Source organism: Rousettus aegyptiacus, unplaced genomic scaffold (assembly GCF_014176215.1).
Source record: "Rousettus aegyptiacus isolate mRouAeg1 unplaced genomic scaffold, mRouAeg1.p scaffold_m13_p_6, whole genome shotgun sequence".
In the NCBI taxonomy this organism is placed as follows: domain Eukaryota; kingdom Metazoa; phylum Chordata; class Mammalia; order Chiroptera; family Pteropodidae; genus Rousettus; species Rousettus aegyptiacus.
This window is the reverse complement of record NW_023416309.1, coordinates 71,917,124-71,944,576: the sequence shown is the minus strand read 5'-3', so window position 1 is coordinate 71,944,576 and position 27,453 is coordinate 71,917,124. Positions and strand designations below refer to the sequence as shown.

At 35.9% G+C, this 27,453-nt stretch overlaps 1 protein-coding gene and 1 pseudogene across 10 annotated transcripts in view; both read right to left on the bottom strand.

The window, feature by feature from the left end:
• The window catches only part of STX8 (syntaxin 8), a 221,375-nt gene extending 193,942 nt beyond the window's left edge, over positions 1-27,433 (bottom strand). For 4 of the 10 annotated variants that reach the window (XM_036222777.1, XM_036222776.1, XM_016154664.2 and 1 more), the window contains exons 1-4: positions 27,276-27,373; positions 21,900-21,999; positions 17,173-17,267; positions 8,321-8,431 (exon numbers count right to left, since the gene is read on the bottom strand). In XM_036222777.1, the coding sequence (XP_036078670.1) occupies positions 8,321-8,431; positions 17,173-17,267; positions 21,900-21,999; positions 27,276-27,292 (323 nt within the window). In that variant the 5' untranslated portion in view covers positions 27,293-27,373. Of the gene's footprint in view, positions 1-1,459; positions 2,701-8,320; positions 8,432-17,172; positions 17,268-21,899; positions 22,000-23,662; positions 23,687-27,275 lie in introns of those variants that run through there. The other 6 variants (XM_016154662.2, XM_036222775.1, XM_016154663.2 and 3 more) reach the window with 5 other exon arrangements.
• Positions 12,699-12,814, bottom strand: LOC118604656 (annotated as a pseudogene).
• Positions 27,434-27,453: the final 20 nt, after the last annotated feature.

Sequence of the window (27,453 nt, the reverse complement as noted above, 5' to 3'; positions counted from 1 at the left end):
AGCACAGGATTAATTTCTCTATACGCTTGATTCATTATAATATAATAACTACATAAATCTCTACTAAAAAATAAATCAAACTATCTTCATATGTTACATTGGGGTAAAATACAAAAGTTTAATAACACTCTTTCTGGGGAAGACTATATGGAAACAGGCACTCACATAAATTGCTAGCACAGATTTAAATTGGTTCGATGAAAGTTATAAATGCAAATACCCTTTGGCCCAGCCATCCTACTCTTAAGAACTTATCTAGAGATAGACTCACACATATGTAACCTCTTACATATAAGGTTATTTATTAACCACTATATTTTTTAATAGAAAAAAATATGTGTTAAATATATATTTGTGTGTGTGTGTAACATTGTAGACTGGAAACAACACATATCTCTCTTAATAGGAGACTAGTTAAATCAATTATGGTTTGTGCAAACAATGAAATATAAGGCTAAAAAAATCTAATGACAGAACTCTGTTACAGCTGATTAGAAGACAAAAGAATGCTGTAGAATGTTATGTATCAAATGCTACCATTTGTGTAAAAGATGGAGGGAAATAATAAAATATATTCATATTTACTAGTATATACTTAAGAGAACCCTGGAAGAATATGCCAAAAGTTAACAATGATACTTATGTCAAGAAGTGGGAAGGAAATATAGTAGGAGGCTTTTCACTGAATAGTTACCTGCTTTTTAAATTTCTTAGCCATGTGAATATATTACATTTGCAAAATACACTCTCCTTCTTCTATTGTTATTGGAATGTGTTTGAGATGAGTCAGTCTGATGACAAAGATAACACTCTGAGAAAGGCGAACTGCACAGACAGCGAAAACCTGGATCCATGATGACATCACTGGGCTGTAGAATTAACCATTCCCCCTCAATTCTCTAACTCGGTACTTCTTATATAAAGATATTTTTCTTATTTGAGCCATTTTGAGTATGATTATGTTATTTGCAGCTGAGGGCATCCTAACCACTACACTAGTGTAGCAGCTAAGCACCTACTTGGTTGCGTAGACCGGGTAAGGACAACAAGCACACTTTTCAGCCCCTTTATGTGCTTAACATAGTCCTCCTCCTCTCACTGCTACAGACACAACATCCCCTTCTAGTCTTCACTGTCATACTCTTTTGCACTTATGTTTCACTTATGTTTCCCCTACCTGACAAGAATGCACATTATGGAAGATGAACAAATCCTACCACAGTTCACTTCATGTGCCTCTATTAAACCCTGATTCTAATCTTTGCTGACTAAGAAGGTAGCCAGACAAGGGATCAAATAAATATATGAAGGAAACTGGACTTTGGGTGGTGAACACACAATAGAATATATAGATGTCAAATGATAATGTACGTCTGAAAATTATATGATTGTATTAACCAATGTTACCCCAACAAACAATAAAAACAAAGAAGGTAGACAGACTACCAAAGTTACTTACTTTTCTATCAAAGCACCCAAAATAATCAGTGAGCCAGGCTCACCAAGACCCATTTCATTTTCCTCTTCATAAACAAAGACTATATTTCCCAGTCTTGCTTGCACTTAGGTTCAAGCCATGTGACTGGGTATGGCCAATGTGTTGTACATATGAAAATTCCAGGCCACAGCATGAGTTCTCCACATCCTCCCACTTCTCCTGTTACAGTAATATGGAGGCCTTGTGTCAAGACAGCACAGCCACAGATGGAAACAACCTAAATTCCTGAGTCACTTTTTGAAGGTTGCTGTCCTAGAGTATCACCAGACTTTATATGAGGCACACAAAAAGAAAGCTTTCATGGGATAAACTCCTGACATTCCCAGGAGTTTGTTTCATCAGAGCCCAGGCTACCACATCCTGACTCAGCCAACCTTTCAACCAACAAAAATTTACTGAATGCCTATCATATACTCAACTCTGAGCTAGGAGTTATGAAAAACACAGAAAACAATGTAAAGATTTTTATTCATTGAGCAAATATCAAGCACATTGCTACACTTTGGTCCCTAGCTAAATCAGCTCCCCAATGATACTCTCTCAAAGCACAATATACAGTACTTTTCTGCTAAACTTCCTTTACTTATTTATATGATTCTTTAATTCATATCTGTCTCTTTCACTAAACCGTACATAGCTCAAATGTACAAACTAGGTATTTCTTGTTTTGAGTTTTTTGCTACCATATTTCCAAGTATTAGTTACCATATTTCTAGTACGAGTGCTTAGCACATAGTAAGGACTCAATAAATATCTACTTAATGAAAAAAGGTTTTATTTACCACATTTTTGCCTTCTTAACTATTTTTTATTAAATTAGCAGGGAATTTTAATATTCCTGACTGTACTTAATACCACCTTGGTTCAATTACCTTTGGGCTCACTGAAATAGAGAGAAAAGCAAAGCTTTTCCGATTTCAACACATCCTTTACATGTTGGAGAACCTAGGAAATTAGTGTATTTCTGGGACGTAAGTAAAAGGGATAAATAATTATGACTTATTCATTGTCTCACATGAGTAGACTAATGATACAATTGTATATTCCTTAGCAATTTACTACTTGTAGAGGAGTAGGTTGGTCATGTATTAATAACTTTAAGCAACATAAAGTATAAATCAATGATTCCTTAGAAAATCTCAGTATCATCAGATACAAATCATGTTTCTTATAAACTGAGCTTTAAATTGCCAAAAAAAAATAAATAAATAAAAATTCAAAAATGTAAAATAGGGGACAAAGAGTACTTTTGAATGAAATATTTAAAGTAAATTTCTTTTGCCCACCATGGCTGCCAATATAGTGATATGTAACATAAATTGGAAGTGTTACACCTTTTTTTAACAGCTCAAAGAAAAAGTAAATATCTGAAATTAAATTTAAATAAAATGTTTACATTTCATTATCATTTTCTATTCTTTTGATTATAGCAATTGGTCTGCTTGTTAATCTACCATTCATGACATATAACTACCATTTAAATCCCTAAATAGCTTCCTATTTCCTATAATCCTTAGTATAGTTGGTAGTGTGAAGATTAAAGGTTAGCCAATTAGCCACCCACTACAGCTGAGTTAATCTCATAATCTTTGAGATGGTCACAGGGCAGTGGAGTATGCAATGAGTTTTTTTTTTCTCTTTACAAAGATTTAACTAATTGTGAGACTTAGCAATGCTCTCAAATATAAAGGGCAGCAGGGTTTTCAATCAGAAGCTGTGTCATTGCTTTATAAGTCACGGCTTATCTTCTTCTAAGAGACATTGTTATACAGAAGCTTCTTTAACAAGTTTCCAAATTCCCTGAATTAGTCAACCATTGCTTATTTAGACCAAAGTCTCACATCAAGGCTTTCTGCTTTAGAATAATGACCAGTAATCCTTAAGGCAAAACTAAGATTCTGTCACAGACAGCTACACATTAATGTTTGTCTAAAGGAAATGCTAATCCAAACTGAAGTTCGACAATACTCTTCTCTCCTTAATAAGGCCACATATGAGGAGGAAGAGAAAAAAGGAAGAAAAGGAGGGGCAGAAGGACTCCTGGGACTGAGAGATGGAGAAGAGAGAGGAGACCAAGTGTTTGGGTGGGAATGAGAGAGGAGGAGGACAGAAAATCAATCTACAGGTTCCAGGTGAGTTCTGGTCAGGTAAACCGACCTTGTGGGATTGCTGCCAGTTATCATGGGGCTTTGAATTATTGATTAACAGATTAATCCGTTTTCCAACAGTAAATGTGTTGTGGCGATAATCTAGCATTAATGACAAATGTGCCATAGAAGAACACATGTACAGCGTTTTAAAGTTCTGACAAGGCTTTTTGGCCAATGTGTTTCTGTAGGTCACGACCTAAAGGAAAGACATATGCCACTGCTTCCCTGCTCCACAGTGACAAGGCAACCCTCATTGATATAAAGAATTACAAAAGTGAACAAAAATGCTGGATGAGACCACAGATTACAGAAGTGAATAAAAATGCTGGTGGAGCCCAGAGCCAGGAGCTGACTGTTAGGAGGATTGAGGAGATCTATGTAAGTCATCAGAGATATCAGGCAAACCAACTGGCAGAAGAGGGAATAAAGTTTCTCCAAAGATAGAGCTGAGAGTCTCAACAGCTGGCATTAGAAATGACTAGGGAACTTGACAATCTGGAGACAAGAGGGCAAGGTTGAACTGTGAGCTGACACTGGTCTTGTCTATGATTGCATCCAGATCTTCAGAAGGCAACGTCCAACCAGAAGAATTATTAGGGTATGAAAGTTGGGAATGGAAAGGGGGAGCCTCACATGTGAAAACTAGGGGTTTTAAAAAGGCAAGAATTTGGTTCATTCCTGGGTTTTGGCACTAGACAGACAGATAGATAGATAGATAGATTAAAAAGGCAAAAATTATACTTTGACATAGACAGGTGAGGAAAATCAAAGACCAGAAACTCAGACCCCAAATCTAACCTAATTCTAGCAATTTACTTTGACTTGAACATTCGTTCATTTGCTTATCCCTACACTTAACATTGTTTGCCTCTAGTAAGTCTACAATGGTGCCACCCTCCCTGACGAATTGGGTCAACGGTATCTGAGTATCCATTTTATAGCCCTTGAATAGATTCCCAGGGATTTTTCTACATAGCATTTGAGGACGGTTTTATCTAGCATGCATTTTCTTATTGATCAGATTCTGATGAAATGTCTATAGGATCTGCTCTTTTTGGAAAGTTATAAGATGAACTGCGTCCCCGCAAAAATTCATATGTTGAAATCCTAATACCCAGTACTTCAAAGTGTAACGGTATTTGGAGATAGTTCTTTAGAGAGGTAATTAAATTAAAATGAGGTCATTAGAATAGACCCGAATCCATATGACTGGTATCTTTATAAGAAGAGGAAATTTGGACACAGACACACCCCAAAAAATGACAATGTGAAGACACAGAGAGAAGGTGGCCATCTATAAGCCAAGGAGAGAAGCCTAGAACAGATTCTTCCATCATAGCCCTCAGAAGGAACCAACCTGATGACAACTTGATCTTGGACTTCTGGCCTCCAGAAAATACATTTCTGATGTTTAACCATCCGCTCCCCCCTTATCTGTGGTACTTCACTACAGCAGCCCTATCAAACTAATATAGGCAGGTAAATGTACACATATTCACCAGTAATTCACCTTCTAGGCCACCTACCATTCTCTTTCCTCTTTTTACCCGCAATAATTTACTTTCTTCATGATGATTAGTATCTAATTGCCACATTGGTTTCTTACTCTCAGCCAGACTCCATACCACCTGAAATAGACCTCCATCACCCCTCAGGGGTCACCTTTACTCTACAATGCTCACATACTTTTAAACAAAATTCTGGAAGCTCATTTGAACTATCCTAAACTTCTCAAACAAAAAGTATAATATATATGCTTCCCTTGGTTTCATTTTGAGAGCATATAAATAAGCCTGGCTGGTTTCCTAAATTACATCAAACCCTCAGGACTTTAGTTATCTTTGTTTCATAGTTCCTCCTCAGTCTGGTCTCTCTGTCCCCATGCTTCCCCAGCTGTTTACCAAGTAACACCTTGAAGTCTACCACGTGCTCCAGCCTTAAATGCAGGAGGAGCAGGAAGCAGTCCTAGTGGTAGGACTTCAGAGGTCTCAGTAGGCCTCCAAGCCAAATACCTCTGCCACCAACCTTCCAAATCCCCTAAAATTCTCCCAACAATTAATTTACTTTGGGTTCGAGGAGGCTTCAGCTAAACTACCTCCAGAAGGTAAGTCACTGCCAGCCATAGGTTCCATTGCAAGAATGAATGTGTGACTGTTTACTAATAAGACAACAAATAGCACTGGACACTGAGGAAAGGGGACACAAACAAGATTTGGAATGGGAGAATGGGAGGGCAGAGGATCAGGTGCGGAACATGAAACAAAGCTGGCCAAGGAGGCCAGGTCCCTCTCTAGCACTTAGGAAGTGGACAGGAATGACGACAGTACTCTTGGAAACAAAGTAGACAGCATGAACTCCCTGCGACCCTGATGGTGACACTATGCTCCTGAAATAACATCTGATGTTTGTAAAGGTCTTAGAGCTTACAAAGCTCTTCACATAGCCATCACCTCGTCTGGTCCAAACAACAATGAAAGCAAGGCAGAACACCCATCTCCATCTTAATAAGGTCAATGATTTTGAAGCCAAGATGACCAAGTGAGTTGTAAACAACAGAGCTGAGTCCTTCTAACTCTTGGTCCAGCTTTCTATGGAGAGTTCATATCTGAAGACACACAGACCTAGAGGAAATTCAAACTCTGAGACTGATTAATTCTAGAATCTTGTGCAAGTTACTTAATCCTTCTGAGCCTCAGTTTCTCTCCTGTAAATTAAAACATTAAAAAGATCTCCTGAGCAAAGGCCCATAAAGAGCTTAGCACAATGCCTAGCACACAGAAAACCACAGCAAACATAAACCATTAGCTCTCACTGCTGGTATACCATGACAGAAAGCAGTGGTTCTAACCTGTCACCTGTTAGAATCACCTGAGGAGTATCCCCCAGGCCTCTTGCCAGACTACTAATTCAGACTCTACAAGTATATGATCCAGACACTTGTATTTCTATTCTTTTCTTTTCTGTCTCCTTTCTTCCTTTATAAAATTTTTTTTATAAGCCTCTTAAGTGCCACAATTACAAACAAACGATATAAAGCAGTATTTCTCAAACTGTGAGGTGCATTCAAATCACCTGAGTATCTTTTTTAAATGTCGATTCGGATTCAGTAGGGCTGGGGTGGCATCTGAGATTCTGCATTTCTAACATACCCAGGTAACCTTGCCACTGCTCCTACAAGGCCACACTTTGAATAGCAAGGATTCAGGTAACCACAGGAGAGAATGGGATGACAAACAAGAGGGGGCCAAAACAACAAAAGCATAAAGGCCTAACGAATAAGTTGGCTCCTTCTACATCACGAAATGACACAATGACAAGCAGTAAGCAGGGCCTGACATATCCAACAGTAATTTACTATTTGTCCTAGTGACCACCTCCACCACTACAAGGTCCAAGTATTTAGACATTTTCTCCCCTCTGACCTTTACTTCATCCCATGAAACTTGCTCTCCCTGTGGACTGTGCCTTTATTTAATCTCTGGACTAAAAAGATCTCTTCCTTCAACGTAGAAGCCCTTCTTGACAGACGGTACTCTTCTTATCTTGGATCTCCTTGCTCACCTATTCGATTTCAAAGCCCTAAATCATGGCCTTCTTCCACTCACTTCACTCCTGTACCCAAGGGATCACATACCACCAGAGAAATATTGAAACAAATGGCACACTAGAGGCTTCTGCATTGTTTACACACCTTGCCTGGGACACAACTCCCCCTCACTGACTCCTTGGTTTTATTTCTCCACAGAAACCACATAAGATTTCATCTAGCTTCCTGTATTTTACAATCTGTTTCTAAAAACCTTGGATCAAATGTTCCTGAGAAGACTGGGACTAATAAGAAACTATTTCATCCTCTTCAGCTTGCCCAAGGGCAGTGATTTGCAAATCTGGCTGCAGAATCACCTGAAAACCTATTACTTCCCACCCCCCACACCCCTCTACCTTTTAATTGTCTGAAGTGGGGCCTGGTAATGTGTGGCCAGCGGTGGAAACCATTGCCCCTGGGAAGCCACATTGCACCTAACTAAGCCGGAACAAGCTGCCTTTCCACAATGACAGCATCATCTCTGATGGGAAAGGGGGAGAGGAAGTTTCTATCCTAAATTCATTTCCTTCTGCGACTGTCCCTATGATGACATTAAGGGAATTCTGGAAGCAGGGAGGAGGCCAATTCTAAAGATATAATAATTCATGACTCATTAACCTTAACTTGGAAAGCTGGACTACTTCTCTGGGTCTTCTGGCAAAGCTGGGTACAGAGAAGCTGTCATCTCATTGGGAAAGAACAGAGAGAAAAATGCAATTGCCACTCCTCTACCTCCAGAGACTAGTCTTATCGGGACATCTTTTCTCAACATGCCATTAAAAAAAAAATACATTTTCCCAGATAAGTATATAACTTCAGGAGTTTAGAAGGCAGCTAACATAGCTGAAAGCTCAACCAAAAAATGCAGCTGTTCTGACTTTGTCTATAGTCTACCTGACCATATCCAGTTTACTAAACCTAGAAAATTAATGAAAACTAAATTAAATAGAAAATTATAGGCAAACACTATAAATGAACAGAATATATTTTACTAGTTAAAGGAATGAAGCCATTCAGGAAACATCTGTACCCTCTGCAAGTAAATCTCCATCCACCATGTAATTCCTATAAATGAAAATATCATACCTGATGAGATCTGGTTCTGCACCCTCGTTCTTAAAGGATGCCAGAAGTAGTCTCTCTCGAGTTACAAGATCGTCCAATAGGTTCTGTCTTCGGTCTCCTTCAAGCTGTGTTCTGCAGGCATCTTGTTAAGGTCCAATGGTGGGAGAATGACCACATTTTACCTATCACGTTATTAAGTGAGCTCTCCAAGGCAGTTGTCACTGTTACAGACTCAAATCAATCCTATTTAGAAGAGACCCTTCTTCTCCTGCCCTGACCTTCAACTTCACTGATCCTTCTTCAAGCAAAGGACCTTGATAGAACCACTGCAGTGAGACTTACATTGACACAGATCCACCGAACTCCTTGAGAAATAAAACAGGTAAATATTTTTTTTCCTGCCAGTGACCAAGACCGATATGATTATTCCTGTCCAACAGGACAGTCTGACTCAGTGATTCTTTAGATTTTGAATTACAGGTGTCAGTGGTCAAGGCTGTTTTCCTAGACTTAATACTCTAAGATATCCTGTTTAAAAAGAAAAAAAAAAAAAAGGTTTCTATATTGCCCTGTCTTCCATATTAATGCCTATTAACACCTGGAATATATTTTGAAAAGTGCTACTTTATGCAAAAGATTGACTCTAAAAGTCGTTACTGTCAGTTCATCATTTAATACATGCATGATTTTTAATTATGAAGAAAATTACAAAGAAATAATCACAGATTAGGAGTCCAAAGCCTGTTAGTCCTATTTTGACCACTGTGTATGATCTTGAACCAGCTATTTAATCTTTTTGGATCTATTTCTCTATATGTAATGCCAGAGATGCCAGAGAAACTTTAACATAATTCATAAGTTATGGTTAAAAAATAATCAGGACTAAATCCAAAGTTTTATATACTAGTTTTCTTGAAGCAAACTACAAGAGTTCTTCCAGGTCGTTTGTTGTGTGTGTGTGTGTGTGTGTGTGTGTGTGTGTGTGTTTTTAAAGAAATAAAGGAAACGTTAATGGAGAAAACTTCTGCCATAAGGAGAACAAGTAGAGGAAGCTAATGAACATTTTTGAAAGGCTGTATCTCACATAAGACATAAAAAGCAAGCACAAAAATAAGCCACCTCAACATGTTGGGCTTCATCTGGCTTTTACTTTTTTATTAAATGGCCTTTGTTTAATTAGAGCTGAAACACTGATAACTGAAAGTAGTTCTGGCCACAATTACCTAGTTATAGTAAGACATTAGTGAGACTGCTGCTTTGAATTTACAGAGTCTTTTCTTTTTAAAAGAGGAATGACAAACACTGCATTAAGACACCCTCCTCCCCACAAAAAATTCTGAAAAATTGGCAGAATCAAGCAGTAGCATCAACATTCCCTGGATGAGAAAACCATGGCCCAGTGAATCTACAACTTGTATTGCTAATTTTGAATAGAAAGAGCTGGCTAGCTAGTAAAATAGTAAATAAAACTGTAAAAAAATTCCCCCAGTAAAAGATAGTAGAAAAATCATAAAAGCTCCAAAACTAAGCACTGTCGATGGCTTTAGATATTTAAAACATAATAAAGTAGTTCTCTCAACATTCCAGAGTGCCATGGTTGTAAAATTACTACCACCACTTTTCCATTTCCTATTTGACAACAGTCACTAAGTACCCCATCTTGGAAACCATGAAGTAGCAACTGTAACTAAGAAACAGTGGGCTTAAGTACCTCGTCTGTATTGATAAAAGAGCAAAGTATTAGCCTTTTGATCAGTGCAACCTCAAGAATATTGATCTGTTTCAAATTTGTGGTAAATTGTCAATAAAGCAGAAGACTTTTCTTCTATCTAAAAGAAGTTCCTGAGAAAACAAAAACAAAAATGACAGAAGCTATAACATGAATTCTATAGGATAAAATGAGAATTTAAAATTGTGGAAACTGTTAATTATATCACAATACCAACTAGCTTTATCTTATATTCTATGCTCAATACACTGGCAATCTATGGTTTTCAGTATGCAATCACCCAAGTAAACATAAGCTGAACTATAATGCAATATTACAACTAAGCACAGATTTAAACATAAAAACTAAAATTATAAAAGTATCATTGAAAGAAGATATAGGAGAACTTTTTAATAATCTTGGTGTAGGAAAAATCTTTCTTGTCCAGACTGAAAACCTCAAGTCCATGAAGGGAAAGATAAATCTGGCTTTATAAAATTTAAAAAATTTGTAAATATATATATATATGCAAAATAAAATTACAAGTGGCGAACTAATTGTAGCAAATAAAAAAGGCAAAAAACAGAGCACAAGAAAAAAGAAACACTAATAACTCTAACCAAACAAAAAATACTCAGCTTTACATTAGTAAAAGAAATGTAAATGGAAATATGATTTAACTTGCACCTATCAGATAGGAAACTGTGTGAGACAGTTCTAGAAAGAGCCAAGGAATCAGGCACTCTCAGACATTCTTGGCTGGAATGTAAACATCTAAGAAAATTTAAAAGGCACATTCTTTCAAAAGGAATTTCTCCTGCATATATATTTACACATCTGTACAGACTTGGAAACAAAGATGTTCACTGCAGCATTATTTATAATAGCCAAAATATTGTAAACATCCTAAAATTCATTAATAAGGAACTAGAGCATTTCTACAATGTCATGTTTTGCAGCCTGAAAGAAGACAAGGAAGCTCTTGGTAATGGTAATTAATATTTCTGAGCATTTACTAAGTTCTTACATGAATTATTTGATATGAAATCATCTCCAAAATGCAGTACAGTGTTAAACCAAAAAATGATTTTAAAAAGCAGTAGCAGCAAAGAACTAGTAAATAATATGTTCCCACCATTATTAAAAAAAATCAGATGGCCACATATGTTTGCACATACACAGAAAATTTCTGGGAGGCTATGCAAACAATTGCCTCTAAGGAGGGGGAACTGGGGATTCAGAGGGTAAGGAAGACTTACTTTTCATTAAATATTGTTTTGTATTCTTCAACTCTATCATATGCCAATTAATAAAAATGCAACTTTCAAAACCATATGTACAGTATGATCTTTATAATCAAATTATTTTTACATATTCCTGTGTGTGTGTATATAAATATATTTGTTCATGCCTAGGATGACAGATACCAACCATCAACACTGTGAAAAATGAGAAGGAATAGGAGGGGGGTGAGGAAGAGAGAGCACAGTCACTGGTAAAAACAATAAGAAGTATAGAGGAAGAAAGTACTTTTCATAATAAAAACAATAAAAATGAGTTTTAAAATTTAGGAGATGCTACAGATTGAAGCTAGTTACAAATAGACTCATTTAATTAAAGAATATCAATTTCAAGAGCAGTATAACTTGATTATGTTTTGTAGTTTATGGGTAACTGAAGAACAGAACTGCAGACAGTTAGTGCTGGAAGAGGGCTTAGAGATCCCCTAATCTAATTCTTTTGTTCTCCTGACCAGGAACCTAGGGCCCACTGTGGCTAAGTCACTCGGCTGGTAACAGCAATGCTAGGCTAGAGCCCAGCTCCTTCTGCTCTAAATTGTGGCTCTTCCACTACATTGTGCTGAGCTTGACCACCAAATGTTCCAGGGCTGCTCACTTAACTTTGCCACTTAGCATCCTGTTAAAAACAATAACATTACTGGTATTCTAATTCAGAACATTCCCAGAGACTCCATGTAAATCTGGGAAAACCAGCACTCCACTAGGAACACTCTACCTCTTTAATTTTTATTTTAATCTAAGAACAGAGCATAAGAGATTGAGGGGTAAGGGTACTGTAGTCAGAGAATACTGCATGTATGTGGACTCATGGTAATTTGGGGGAGTAGAGGCAAGATAAGGAAGGACAAGTAGAAAACAGGGCACACAGTCAGTGGCCGGTGCTGTGATGTCCTCTTCCACTGACGTGGTGAATAACCAAGGAAGAAAGTCAGAGAACAGACAAGGAAAAGGAAACTCTAACTTCCACAGTGCTTTGTCATCAGCTAGGATGATTTTACATGTAATTATAGCCAATTCATGGAGATGTAAACTTTAAATGAAATCAGATCCTGATTTCATATTACCAATACCTATTACCAATGTCCTCAAGCCTAGCTTCTCTGATATAACCTGGTAATCACTTTGAACCTAAGGTGAAGTGGAGTGAAGATGATGCTGGACCCACAGAATGCCACACTCCATTCCAGCTTCTAGATTTTCTCTTTAGTTGGTAGAAGGTTTAAGAATTTAGGCAAGTCTTACTTGTCAAGTAATTGCTTTGGAGAAGGAAGTTTGCAGATAATGCTTCCCAGTACCATAACAGAACTGCAAGAGACAGTTTAGGCTCCTGAAGACCACATTTTCCGGCTCACAAAGTATGTTACCCTTTTATTATTATTATTATTATTTAAGCCTACAGCACCTGGTCTTCCCAGGTGGTTTCCCATCCAAGTACTAACCAGGCCCAACCCTGCTTAGCTTCTGAGATCTGACATCGGGCTTGTTCAGGGTGGCATTGCCATAGACCATGAACTGTGGCTCCACTGGGGCACGAACCTTTTGCATGTAAAGCAGATGTGTTAACTACTACACTATGGAACCACATCCTACCTTTTTTTTTTTAAGTTAACAAACTCAACTAAATATGTTTTGTACAGGCCTGGTCCTTACCGTCCTCAAAGCACTGATCATATTTTGTAAGTACTATTTTAATACTATTATTATCTGTGTGCTATGATATAACCTCCTTACATGACTATACACTACATAAGGACTACCTGTAAGTTCTCAATGGTATCTGCAATTTTACCAATAATGATATAATAATAAGTAGCAGCTAATCCTCAAGGAGGGCTTATTGTATGCAAAGCACCATCTATGCATATAATTTAATCCTCACAACAATCCTATAAGCCAGGTATATTTTTGTTATCTTTTTTTTTTCCACAGATGAGAAAAATGAGGCACAAAGAGATTAAGAAACTTGTCCAAGGTGACACAGTACGTGTTGATAACACCTTTTATTTAATACCCACCATTAACAGAGCCTAGTCCTGTGAGGTATTTTAAATATATTTTCAACTTCCACAACAATCTTGCAAAGTATGATTATTCCTACTCTATAGACAATGAAACTAAAGTCAAGGAAGGTGAAATTGCTCTTTGGCCTTGAAGAAGCATAAGAGCTGGTTTTCAATCTTAGTTCTGTCTTTGGTGCCAAAGCCAGTGTTGTTCCTACTACACCAACAGTGCCCAGACTTTGGATTTCAGAGAACAGAAATATTTCCAAACCAAACGTGGAGGGAGGGAGACTTATATAAAGTTATCAATTATACATTTTGCCATGTACTGATATTCAAAAAAGACCTCAACAGACAAAACTACCATCTACTTTTATTACCATGGTGAAAAAAAAAAAAAAAAAAAAAAGGATGTTAACACCAAAAACTAGAATCATGTAACAGACTATAAATCAGAAAATTTCTGCTGATATAAACACTATATTGTCCTTTTCTACATTACCAGGCACTGGTGAAAACTGTCATGGACAAGTGCAGTGTTTGAGAGCCATTTTGCCTTCACTGAAACCACCGGGGGCTATCACTAAAATCTCTTCCATTAGCCTCTCCACACAGATATTTATTTGGATTTGTTATAAGGTGATTACTGCATCTATCTATCCACCTACCTCTCTATCTACCTATCTTTTCTCTCAAAAAATATAAGGTAGAAAAGTTATTTATAGAATTTTACAGAATTTCTCCTAAGACACCAAAATACTTCTTGATGCAATCCCTTTGTAAAGAGATTTGTAAAATTCTCTTTTAATAGCAAAGATGATGCCTTTGAAAACTCAAGTTTCATGAAAAGCCAACCCTACAAACAACTTAGTACTACCTGGAATTTCACATGCAGCCTCCTTTAGTACACACCTTTTCTTGACTGGTGAGACAATTATGATTTCCATCTCAAAGAATTGTGAACAGAATTGTGAACAGAAGTTAATGTTTTCCAGCAGTTTTAAACATTTTGGCTGCAAGACTTTGGTTTATGAATTGCAAACTAACCGATTCAAAAGCACAGACCTTCACTTTAATTTCACATTTACTCTTGCCAGAAGAAAAATACTTTTTCAGGAAAGAGCAATAACATCTTGTGCCTAAAATCCACAATTTTAGTCATTTAAAAGGTATTTTCAGAGGACTTATCTTTCTGGCAACTCCTAGTGTTCTTTGGAAAGCTTCACGAATGAAGAAAGGCATAAATTTATTCAGTAAAGTACCATAAACTCTCAACTACCCGACACAGTAAGGAAATGTGGTATTCAAATAGTCACATTAAAAAAGTCACCCAACATTAATTATGCCTCATAAAAAGGATTAAAAAATCACTCTATTGGTGATTTATGACCAAAATTTTTTCTAAGAATTACAACATCATAAAGTATACCTAATAAACCACAGTGAACACTGTTTAATCTTTCTGATGATTAAGAAGGGTCTTGGGGACCTGCAGTATAAACAGGATTTATCTTGGCACTAAAGCAGCATGCCAATTAATAAGGGATTCTAGTTGGAAGACATGCCAGGTGACAACTGACTGTATTATTTCTACTGAAGTAGAATTCGGCTTTTAAATACCTGGCTTTGGGGCCAAACAGCCCTGCATTTGAATCCTGCCTAGCTCTTTCATTTCCCAGCTGTGGGTTCGGGGCAATTTACTTAGGCTCTCAAAGATGCCTCTCCTCAATGTAAAAACCTCCTCTGCTGTAATGCTGGATTCTCTTTCCAATTCAAACCATGACTTGGGGTGCAAGGTTTGACCTGGACCAATATCTTTTTGTAAGGAAGGGAAGGAATTACCAAAACAAACAATATGAGGTTATTAGGACTGACAGGTTGCTATCTGATTTATCTTAAAAACAGGATAACTGCCATAGAATTATTTAAAATATTTGGGAAGAAGAAGATCATGGAAAAGGAAGATGTGGGGAATAGAAATAGAATTAAACATAGGGCTTTCTAACGCAGAAACTACCTCCTTCTTTCCATTCTAAGAAATGGACTCCATGAAAATAAAGAGGGTTGGAGCGCCCCCGTGGGGTGGATTATCTGAATTTCACCCTTAGTATTGGTTGCAGTTCCAGTTGTTTGAAAAACTACATAGGATTTTAAAGCAAGCTGTTTTATTCCAGTTGAGTTTTTGCTTTCTCCTAGGAAATTCTAAATTATCCACATTAAGGCCCTTAAATATTTTCATAATGTATTTAATAACTGTTTGGAATTTTAAAATGCCTAGTGCTTAATTCAGCAAATTCTGAGATCACCACAAAACCAAAGTCGGAGATTTTAAAAGTATTTCAAACTGCAAGCATGTAGAAGAACAAAGTCAATTATTACTTTGGCATGCTTAGGACTCTCTATAATTAATAACCAGAAATCATTAATAGAAAAAAGTAAAAGTTCTTAATTTGTATCTTCCTTGCACTATAGATTTAGCACATTAAGTATAAGATGAATAAATAATCAGCTCCTTCAATGGAAGTTAGCAAATACACAGTTGTTCATATTGCACCGTGTGATGATATCCAGTTACCTCTCCAATATGTGTTTTAGGTAACAATAAAATGAGTTTGCATACCTTGACCTCATGTGCAGATTTCCTAATACTTAGTACTGAAAGTGGAAAAAATAACCCTATCAATCTAAAACTATTTGAGGTCTATACGTTGAGACTTATTGATTCTGATAAAAACTCTTTATATAATAGACTAACTGTGCAGTTATAAATGATACCAGATGAAGGGTAAAATTACAAACTAAATATCGGAATATTCCAATTATGTTAAAAATAAGGTCTTGATTGCTTATTTAAATTAAACTTTTATTTGAAACCTTAGTGGGTTAAGAAGCAACTATTTGGAAAATCATATAACTAATCTAAGTGAATCTCCCTGGTGACATAACCAGAGAGATATATATTTTCAAAATATTTTCTATTGTTTTATCTAAAAAGCTTCATTCCTACATTTTCCCATATTTAAAATTGGGCACTAACAACTATTTCTTGAGACACTAAAATTTGGGTTTTTAGTATGAACTACTGACAGTTTAAATAAATGATGAGAGAAGACCAGTTTGAGGTCAGTTTTCAAACCAATATAAACTCAGGTTTAAAGAATTCCTTTAAACAAAAGACCACGCGTATTTTGCTAAACTGATCAGATTCCGAATTTCTAAAAAAAATGTTTTAATACTTGACAGTATTGGTGGAAGGTTGAGATGACGGCACAACTTGCTTCAAGCAAGTGCTCCCCCACAAAAGAAAAAAAAAAAAACAAACAAACTCCCAAACCAGAGATAGTGTCTATACCCTATGGAAGAATAATAAGGCAAACAAGTCACATCTTAATAATATACATTAATAGGAAAAAAAAAAAAAAGATGTATGGTTTCTACTATTGGCCTCTTGGAAAAGAAAATGGATCATTTAAAACTCTGGAAATTCCAGAAGCAGAATCACAGCTCAGGATGATCATGGAAGTCTTCCTGTTGGAGCAGTGGCTAAGCATCGTCAAGGCTGTCTAGACAGGTGGCAAAGCAAGGCTCTACGTAAATATAGCACTGACAGAAAGCATTAGCTTCCTGCACTGTAAAGGTTACACACAAATAAGTTAATTCTTTCAGTATGTCTGCTTTGCCAGCATATTTACTGTAAAACATGTAAGACACTTAAAATAGAAATCAAGATTATGGGCAATATTTTGGAAACCAGGTCTTCCTCAAGCTGTGGAAAATTTGGGTGGCCCAGATTCCTTCCTTTCTTAAAATAAGATTGTTTTTCCTCCCACTCTAGAAAAGAGGTGGAAATGTTTACATGGATACATCTGATGTGTTGACACAGCTCTTAGCAATAAGTCCTTCAAAAGGGCGATCTTTTCCTTCAGATTCTGCAACAAAGCTCTGATTGTCACGGTAAGCTGAAAAGAAAAGAACACATCCTAAGTATGCTAGTCCAGAAGTACAGAATCTATTTAAAAATATCATGTAAATGCTGCTTTACATACTATGACTTGATCAAGAAAGGGCTGGAATTGATGCTTAGCCTCCCAATGACAACCTCAGGGTCAGAGGAATCTTAACCATGGCCTGGTCAGCCACCCACATAATGCCGGCACCCACTGTACAACTTGACCAGGTGTTAAGCCAGTCCATACATACCTGAACATTGATAGTGACTAGAAATTGACACTTGGCCCTCACAATCTGATGAATTCTATCCTCTGAGCATCTTTCCTCTGATCCCATTTGCAGCCACACAGGAAATTGTGTTTCCCAGTCTTCGTTCACCCATGAAAACCCCACAATATACTCAACTCTGCTTCAAATGACAAGATGTCAAGTCCCATTGCCATTCTGGCCAGTCTTCTCTAAACGCACTGGTATACTTATAACTCATTTAAGAGTTTTATAGTAGTATGTTCTTTTTTACACAAGAGGAATGTTAACCATATGTAACTCTTTTTTCCAGGACTGTGGAAATTTTTTCCTATCATTCTAGAAACCCAGAGGAAATTTTGTTTGTGACTCTAAGTGCTACCTTACAGGATAGAGGAGGGGTGGGAAGAGAGCCTCTCAGGAATTTAGAAATACAAAAAACAAAACTTCCCATTAAATTAAACATAGTCAACCATGGATGAAATCAGAGATATGTCTGAAAACATATACTATCACAGGTTTCATTTGCTAACCTGTTAAAAGTAGCAATTTTACAACTATAGTGGAAGCAGGAGCTCCCTCCTTAGATTAACAGGGTCACACTAAAGAAAAAACAGCAGAACACCAGAGGCTGGCCAAGGGCTACACACATCAAGCAACCCTCAAAAGTGTCAGCAGCCAAGAAAAGTCTAACCTTAACTATTCTAATACCCTTGGGAACCACAGAAAAACCACCCACAATGTTAATAGGGAAATGCCAAGGAGAGTGGATTTTAACTCAAGACGAGCTAAACAAACAAAAAGTACAACACACACACACATACACACACACACACGCCTAAGAAGGGTCTACAAAATTAAAAACCAAAAATATTCAAGAGATAAAAGAGAATATAGCTATTAAAAAGTATGACTAAAATCTAAATTTGTTAACATAAAAAGATATCCATCATGATTTATTAAAAGAAAAAATCAAGTCATAAAATAAAATGTTACCCACACAGAGAAAAAATGATCCAAGAACTAAATATATCAAAATGTATTTTGATGTATTTGGTGATCTCTAAATAGTGAGATTTCTTAATAATTATAAGAAGATAATTACCTTTATAATCATGAAAACATGTCTGTTATCATAATTTAACAGAATCTTTCCAAAGCACAGAAAAAGAAGGAATGCCTAACTTATATTTTAAGCTAACACACGCTGGTAACAAGCACTGACAGAGATAACAGAAAAAAGGAAAACATAAGCCAATCTCTCAAGGATTATAAACGAAAAGTCTTTTAAAAATATTAGCAAAGCAAATTCAGAATCTCATAAAAAATGACAATATACTATCACTAAGTAGAATTTATCCCAGAAATTTAAGAACAGTTTGATATTAGAAAATCTAATAATAAAGCTGATAGTGTTAATGATTAAAAACAGAATAAACATTTGATTAATACAGCATGGGAGAAATAAATTAAAAACAAAACAAAGAAAGAAAACTATGAATGGAACACTACCTCTTTAACTGTAATATTATTTAAATTTGGTCTGGAAGTTGTAACCAGTGCAATAAGACAAATTACAGAAATAAATAAGGGTTTGAAAGGAGATGAAATTATCATGATTTGAAGATTAATAACAGTGTATTGAGGAAAGTTAAGAAAATCAACTGAAAGGTTACTAGAAACAAGAATTCGGTATGTTGATCAATCATAAAATGAAAAAAATCGAGGGCATTCCTAAACTGAGTAATAGGGAGAATTTTTAAAATTATTTTTTAAAAATATCATTAAAATATCAACAAAATCAAAAAAGTATCTAGCGCAGTACCTGGCATATAGTAACTGCAGAAAATACTGCTTGCTGAAGAAATGAGTAAAAGTAAACATTCTCCAATTTAATGCATATGCTCTCCAATTTAATCTACAAATATAGATTCGAAATTCAATTTGGAGTTCTTTCATTGGAGAGGAGATAACTGAAGCACAGTAAGAAATTCTTTTTAATGAAGCTATGAAAGATCACTCTAAAGGAAGGATAAATGAAGGAAAGAATAGAAAAATCACGAATAGGTGTAATAAAGGAGACCTTAAATAATCATATATTAAATCTGTATAAAAACTACAAGAATATGATGGTAGCAATTACCAATAGCTTCATTAATGCAACAGAACACAGGGTCCAGAAACAATGAACAAAATATGGAATATTTCATACCTTGTAAGGGGAAGAGAATTAATAATTTAGTAAATGGGAGCAAAAAAAATAGATGCCTACGATACACCAAAATAAACTTCAAATATTATAAATACCTATAAATACCTATAAACAGAAGAAAACTAAGAGAAAATTTAGATATTAGGTAAAATATTTATATAATATCTGGGTGTAAAAGGCCTTTCTAAGCATTATCTCCCCTCCCCCTATAAGACTACAAATAAAAATACTAATAATTTCAAATAAAATTCAAAAACAAGTCCATGTTTTTAAAAAACATCATTTATTAAATCAAAAGCCAAATTAATAGAAAAATATTTGTAGCAAATATACCAGATCAAGACTTAATATAGTTAACATATATAAAAAACACTTTGAAATTATGAGATAAATTAGGTTAGGGACTTATACATACACAGTTATTTCATAAAGGAAGAAATAAAAATATCCAATAAATATACAAAAAGATGTTCAATGGCATAAGTAATGAAACCCATACAATAAACTATTGCATACTTTCATCTAACAGAGTAAGAAAGATTTTTAAAAGATAATCGGAAATGGCATGGAAATAAAATTCTGTATCTTAAAATTGTATACAACCTAAATCCAGAAAGCCTAGTTGAGGAATTTACTCTTCCCTGGGCAATAATCTAGTCACACTGAAAACTCATGTATAATTCGAAATAATCTAACTGCTCAAGAAGATGATACTGATTAAGTGGAACAAAGAACTAAATGTAAAAAATGAAACCATACATTTACTAGAAGAAAACAGGAATAAATTTCTTTATAACCTGTAAACACAAAAGCTATGAGTGAAAACGGAGAAGCAATTAAAAACTGATAGTTAACTTCATTTAAATGAAACTTTTCATGACAGAAGATACCATAAGTTTAGTCAAACAACAAATGATAAAAGAGAAAATAATTACACTATATCACAAAGAGCTAATCTCCCTAATGTATAAGGAGCTCTTACAGACTAAAACAAACCAACGATCCAATAGAAAAGTGGGAAGACAACAAGAAGTCAGTTCACAGAAAACATATATAAATAGTGCTTTAAGCATGTGAAAATATACTTTATTTGATTCATAATACCAAAAACGCAAATTTAAAACTACACTGCAATATACCCCACTAATCAGATTGGCAAAAACTCAGAAGATTGACAACACCTTGTTGGCCAGCCTGTGAAGAAACAGAAACTCTCTTTCACTGCTGATAGGGATATCAACGGTGACAACCCTTCTGGAGGAGATTTTGGCAACAAATAAAAAAATTACACATGCCCTAGTTCTGAGAATTTACCTTTAAAAGACACTCCCACAAATACAAAGGGGAAAAAAACCCCACAAAGCTACACAATGTAGCATTATTCATAACAGCGAAAGACTGGAAACAATCTAAGTGCCCATACTTAGGAGACAGATTAAATGAACTATGGTACATCTACACACTAGAATACTACACAGCCCTTAAGAATAGAGATTTCTAAGATATAGTAAATTTTAAAAGGCAAGAAACAAAAGAACATTTTTTTTTGTTTAAAAGGAAGAAAAATAAAAATATATATACATAGATGCCAAAAGTAATACAGGAATAAACCAGAAATTAATAAAAGTAGTTGCCTATAAAAAGTGACGAAGGGGTGGAAAAGAGTGAGTTGGGAACAAGATTTGAGTGTATTTTGTATATAATTCTGACTTTTTAACAATGTGTTTTACATATTTAAAATTAATTCAACAAGGTGAGGTGGGGGGGGGGAGTCAACCCTAAAAATGATTATAAAAAGGAACAAAGGATAGCATAAGACACAGAAACAAAGAATCGATATTTACATTTTTAAATGTAATGTGTAAAAAAGACTCTTTTGGTGAGAATGGATATTCAAAGAAGTGAGGACATTGCCTCTGATCCTGCAAAGTCTCTAAGATTTCCTATTTGGGGGAAAGTGTACCAACCTTAGAACTAGCTAAAGTTGTCAGAACCTTTTAAGATAAAACAGAAGAAATTAAAGAAATGTCATGTTTCATTTAGTCTCAGTGATTAACTTATTAACTGTTTGGTTGTAATGTCAATGCAACATATATAAGCATATAGGTTATTACACACACACACACACACACACACACACACACACAAATTATTTCAGGTACTAATCCTCTCTTGGTCTTACCTTGGTTGTATTTTCACCATTTCTTTCATACTGATTTCGTTGTTGAATTTTCTCAGCAATCTCTTGTGCAATTTGGCAAGTAGAATCATATGTAGAGAACCTGTATCAAAGTCATAAAGGGAGAAAAATGTTTATTTCCTTAAAAAAATTTCTGCATTTAGTATTTGTATATATATGAATATACATATTTACATTTTTGTATATGAAAAAATAGCAGGTAATACAAGACAACACATAATTAAGAAAATAGGAGGCTGGCTTATAAGGAAATTGAGTCCTGGTCCCAGCTGTGCCACATTCCCTCTCTCCACCAAGCTGTCATTTACAAAAGAGGAGCTTAGGCCTACTACCTCTATGGTTCCAGACCACACATATGAAAATCAATAGTAAGGAACAATACACCTCTCTCCAAATGTGGGGTATAACTGCTAAGTATTTCTGGTGTTCTGAAGTAAGAGAAGTTACTGTTGGTTCAGGCACTCAGACTTGATAGAGCTGGGCCAAGAGGTTACATCTTGGGCTGAAGCACTGAGTTAAAGCAAGTCTCTCATTCTGACAGAAGGGAAGGACACATTCTAGATGGGGCGAAAGGAACAAGGAGCAAGCAAAGATGAAAGGAACAAAATGTGCCTGGCATGTTAGGAAGGGTGGTAGCCCTAGGAAAGAGGATTAAGTATAAAATAGTAGAAGGTAGTTTCTGAAGAACCTTGAACACTGGCCTAATCAAATTAGATCTGTAACAATTTCAGAGCTGTAGAGGCTACTTTTATACATAAAGTCAGGCCCTGAAGAGGTCCTTGCCTCCAGTCCTCATGTTCTCACTTTAGCCATAAAGAAGAGTGGTTCTGAAAGTTTGCTACATATTGAAATAACTGGGGAATCTTAAAAATATAACCCTCCCCCCCGCCCAATACCTGGTTCATACCGGAAAGCATTCTGATTAAATCAATTGGGGTTTGACTTGGGCGAGTACAAAAGTTCCCTAGGTGGTTCCAATCTATAGCAAAGTTTGGGAATCACTGGCCTAGCAGTAACAAGCAACCTCATCATGGTATCAAGCATACAAGTGCCTCAAGCACTAGTTAGGAAAATTAACCCGAACTCCATTTATATAAATAGTTGGGAAGGAGAGAAGAGTGGCAGCCCAGCAGACTTCTCCAGCTAATCAGTTATATAACCAAATACCAGTATTTACTATCTGCAAGGCATAAGACTATAAAGGATTGGACTATGGTAGAAATAGCATAAATAGATTTAAATGAAAAAAGCAAAGAAGATTAGTAAATAATCTGATAAAGGAGTGAAGCAAAAGTAGATGATTAGAGTTTTTACACCTAAGTGATGCTATGACAGAGACTGGAAAGAAAAGAATGAAAATACTTTCCAGACTACAAACTGGGTCTTGTTCTAATACAAAAATAAGGAATGCATAAATTGAAATATGTATAAGATTTACATTAAAATACACTCAGAAAAAAAAGATGTAGAGAACAGAAATGAAAGAATGGCAAAATACTGATAATTCCAGAAACCGGGTGATAAGTATAAAGGGGCTCATACTACCCCGCTTTGTGTATTTTTTTCCTAATAACATTTTTAAAAAGTAAATAGACACAAATTATACTACAAAATGACAATAATCAAAACAGCATGGTATTGCAAAAAAAAAGACACAAAGACCAGTGAAACAGAATCAAGAGTCCAGAAGTAAACCCATGTTTATGTGGGTGAATAATTTTCAACAAAAAAAGCCAAAAACATACAGTGGAGAAAGGAAAGCCTCTTCAATAAATGGTGCTGGGAAAACTGGACAGCCACCTGCAAAAGAATGAAACTAGACTGTTGTCTGTCACCACATACCAAAAGTAACTCAAAATGCATAAAGGACCTGAATATAAGACCTGAAACAATAATTGCATAGAAGAAAACATAGGGACTAAACTCATGAACCTTGGACTTAAAAGAGGATTTTATGAATTTGACCTCAAAGGCAAGGGAAGTAAAAGCAAAAATAAATGAATGGGCCTACATCAAACTGAAAAGCTTCTGCACAGCAAAACAAACTGTCAACAAGGTAAAGAGACAAACATCTGAATGGGAAAATCACAAGCAACTTCTTGCAAATATAAGCGCCTAATATCCAAAATATATATAAAAAATTCATACAACTCAACAACAACAACAACAACAACAACAACAACAAAATTCCAATTTAAAAATGGACAGAGGACCTGAGCAGACACTTCTCCCAAGAAGACATACAAATGGCCAGCAAACATATGAAAGGATGCTCAACATTGCTATTAGGGAAATGCATATCAAAACCGCAATGAGATACCATCGCACACCTGTTAGAATAGCTGTTATTAACAGGACAAGTAATAACAAATGTTGGAGAGGATAAGGTGAAAAAGGAACATTCATACACTGCTGGTGGGACTGCAAATTGGTAAAGCCACTATGGAAAACAATATGGCAGTTCCTCAAAAAACTAAGACTTGATCTATCATATGATCCAACAATCCCTCTGCTGGGTATTTACCCCAAAGACTTGAAAACCCATATCCAAAAATATATTTGCACACTGATGTTCATAGCAGCATTATTCATAGTGCCCAGGACATGGAAACAACTGAAGTGTCCTACAATAAATGTTTGGCTAAAGAAGCTGTGGTACATATATACAATGGAATATTACTCAGCCATGGGAAGAGATGAAATACTGCCATTTGCGACAAGGATGGACCTTGAGATAATCATGCTAAGCAAAATAAGACAGATAGAAAAAGTGGAAATCCATATGATATCACTTATATGTGGAATATAAATCTAAAAGCCGAGACTCATGGACATGGACAATGGACTAGTGGTTACCAGAGGGTAGGGAGGAGGGGGGAATAGATGGGGAAAAGGGGTCAAATATATGGCGATGAAAGGAATCTAACTATGGGCGATGAACATACAATGCAAGATATGTATGACTTACTGTTGAATTGTACACTTGAAACTTACTGGATTTCGTTAACCAATGTCACCATAATAAAAAATAAATTTTAAAAAAAGAATATATTTTGAAATCCATAGTATCTTTCAGTCAGTATTGGTCAGACAGTGATTATTGCCATTGCCTTAGAAATACCTTAACAATTTCATTTATATTTTTATTTTAAGTTTGCAAATGATATATAATTTTTAATAAATCTCTAAGTCTAACAGATAAATAAATCTAAAAATTCTAAGGAATAATGATGTCATACTTTTCTTATTGGTATGTAGTATAATGTGTCACAACAGATAAATTCTTACCTCCAATGAAATGTATTAATTTGATTTAAAAGTTTAAACACCTTAAATTTATACAATGTACATGTCAAACATATTTAATAGTTTTAAAAAGTAAATAGACAAAAAAAATCCAATTCCTTTGTATTGTATTAACAAAGTTTGCAAAAAATAAATTATATTAAGAAAAAATTTCGATCAGAATATACAACTATTAAGGTTTAACCGTAATTCTTCCAGATACAGTATATCATCAACAAATAAGTTGCTGTAGCAGTAAAGCTAATTAACTTTCTCAAAGAACCAGTTCAAAGACAAAAATCACTCACTAATTCTGTTAAACAGTGAGCTTATCAATGCTTTGTATGCCATTAAAATAGTAATTGCTATATTCTATTTTTAAACATTAGAACACTACTCAAGAGTGAAGCATCATTGACCTAAGACTTTTAATAGCAAGAAGGCAAAGCTATAATTGAGTTTGTTTTTATAGGCTTTTCAAAGTTTCATTCCATATTCCTTTCTACCTTCCAGATCAGCAACCAACTTTGCAAGGTAACAGCTGAGTTACCCCATTGTCTCACCTTCAACAGTCATATGAGAAAGCCACTATATCGAGCTACTTGACAGTAACAGGAAAAAGCATAAATGTTTTTTCAACATTAACTGTGGGAAAGGCTTGGGGTCCGATGTGATAGATAGCTTCCTAAGATGGATAACCTGGGGCCTCTCCCTTACCTCTGAGTTTTGTATCTTGTTTTATGTGTAAACTGAGGGGGTTAGGTTCCGGGAGGTAGAGGGAAAATGTGTAATAAGGGCCTTAAAAATGTTCATTCCCTTGGACCCAATAGTTCCACTTTTCAGAAGTGAGCCAAGGAAATAAGAGATGGAACAAAGGGGCAGTCTTTGCAAAAGTTAAAAACAACAACAACAACAACAAAAAAGCTCTGTTACAAAGAGGTATAAAAAGAGGAATAAAGTATGGTTATTCATATAACGCACTCTTATGCACCATAAAAAACATTTTCAGTAAATATTTCATAATGTGGAGAAATGTTCCTTGTTTTGTAAATATATACATCATATAGTATTGAATAGCTATTATTCCAAATGATAGTTAAAGATGTTAATTTTTTTCCTCTGCAAATATTCAGTATTTTCTACACTTTTTTTTTATTGGGATGTATACAATTGTTAAAATTAGGTGGAAAAAATTACTTTTCATTAAGCCATTGGCCCTGATACATTAATAGTGCAAACTTTGATCTTGCAATCCATTTTCCTAATATCCAGACTGTCTGCAACTTAAGCAATTCTAAACTATATTAGAAATGCCAACATAGGACATATACTCCAACAAGAATTTTATCTAATGTTTTTAATTACTAAACAAAAGGTTCAAGTCCGATATGCTATAACAATATGTTCCTTGGGATCAGAACTTTTGTCTTTCACCATTCAGTCCTTGAAATTTAATTTCTGAATGACCTTTATCAGCTATTTTACTGCAGTAGCTGCAGTCATACAAAGTCTTCATGGATAACTGACTCAGGCCAGGATAAAGTGCCTTATAAACAAAAGTATAATTTCCCTCCCAGATTCCTACAAGTTTTCTGAAGGGCCCACAAGGTCTAGGTCCTAGCACAAACTGGTTACTAACTGGCTGGTGGCCACGGATTCTGAATCTCGATTTCTCCACCTGTGAAATAAGGGGTTCACCAAATGAACTAGTATTCCACTAAACGGTTATTTCTGCTTCACTTTCACAGGAGTCTACGGAAGCCTTCACCAGCCAGCTTCACGACCAAGACAGGCGGGAAATCCCAGCGATAGGATGCAGCCAGGAAGGACCAGAGTACTGTTCGGATTCAGCACTAGTCCTCAGCTCCCCAAGTCCACTCGGTCTCCACCCCTTCAAACACAGACTGGAAAGATGCGGCAGAGTCCCCCTCGGCAGAGGTTAGGGTCCTTGCTACCCCCCGCCCCCCCTTATCCCGAAAGGACTTAGGCTCAATGCATAGCTATCGCCTGCTCCTCGGAAGCTCGGACTACCCCACAAAGATCCCCTACGCGCCGCCGCCTGAAGGGGCTCACCAGGGGTCGGGAGCCATCCTGCAGTCTCCGCCCGCTCTCGGACACTTCCTGCTTGTAGCAGCTGACTACGGTGACTCGCGCGGCTCACACTTCGCAGTTAGACCCGTGCGCGACCGAAACCTAGTGTTTGCAAAGTGAATGTAAACTAAGGTGTTAAAACTATGAAAAGAGAAGAGAG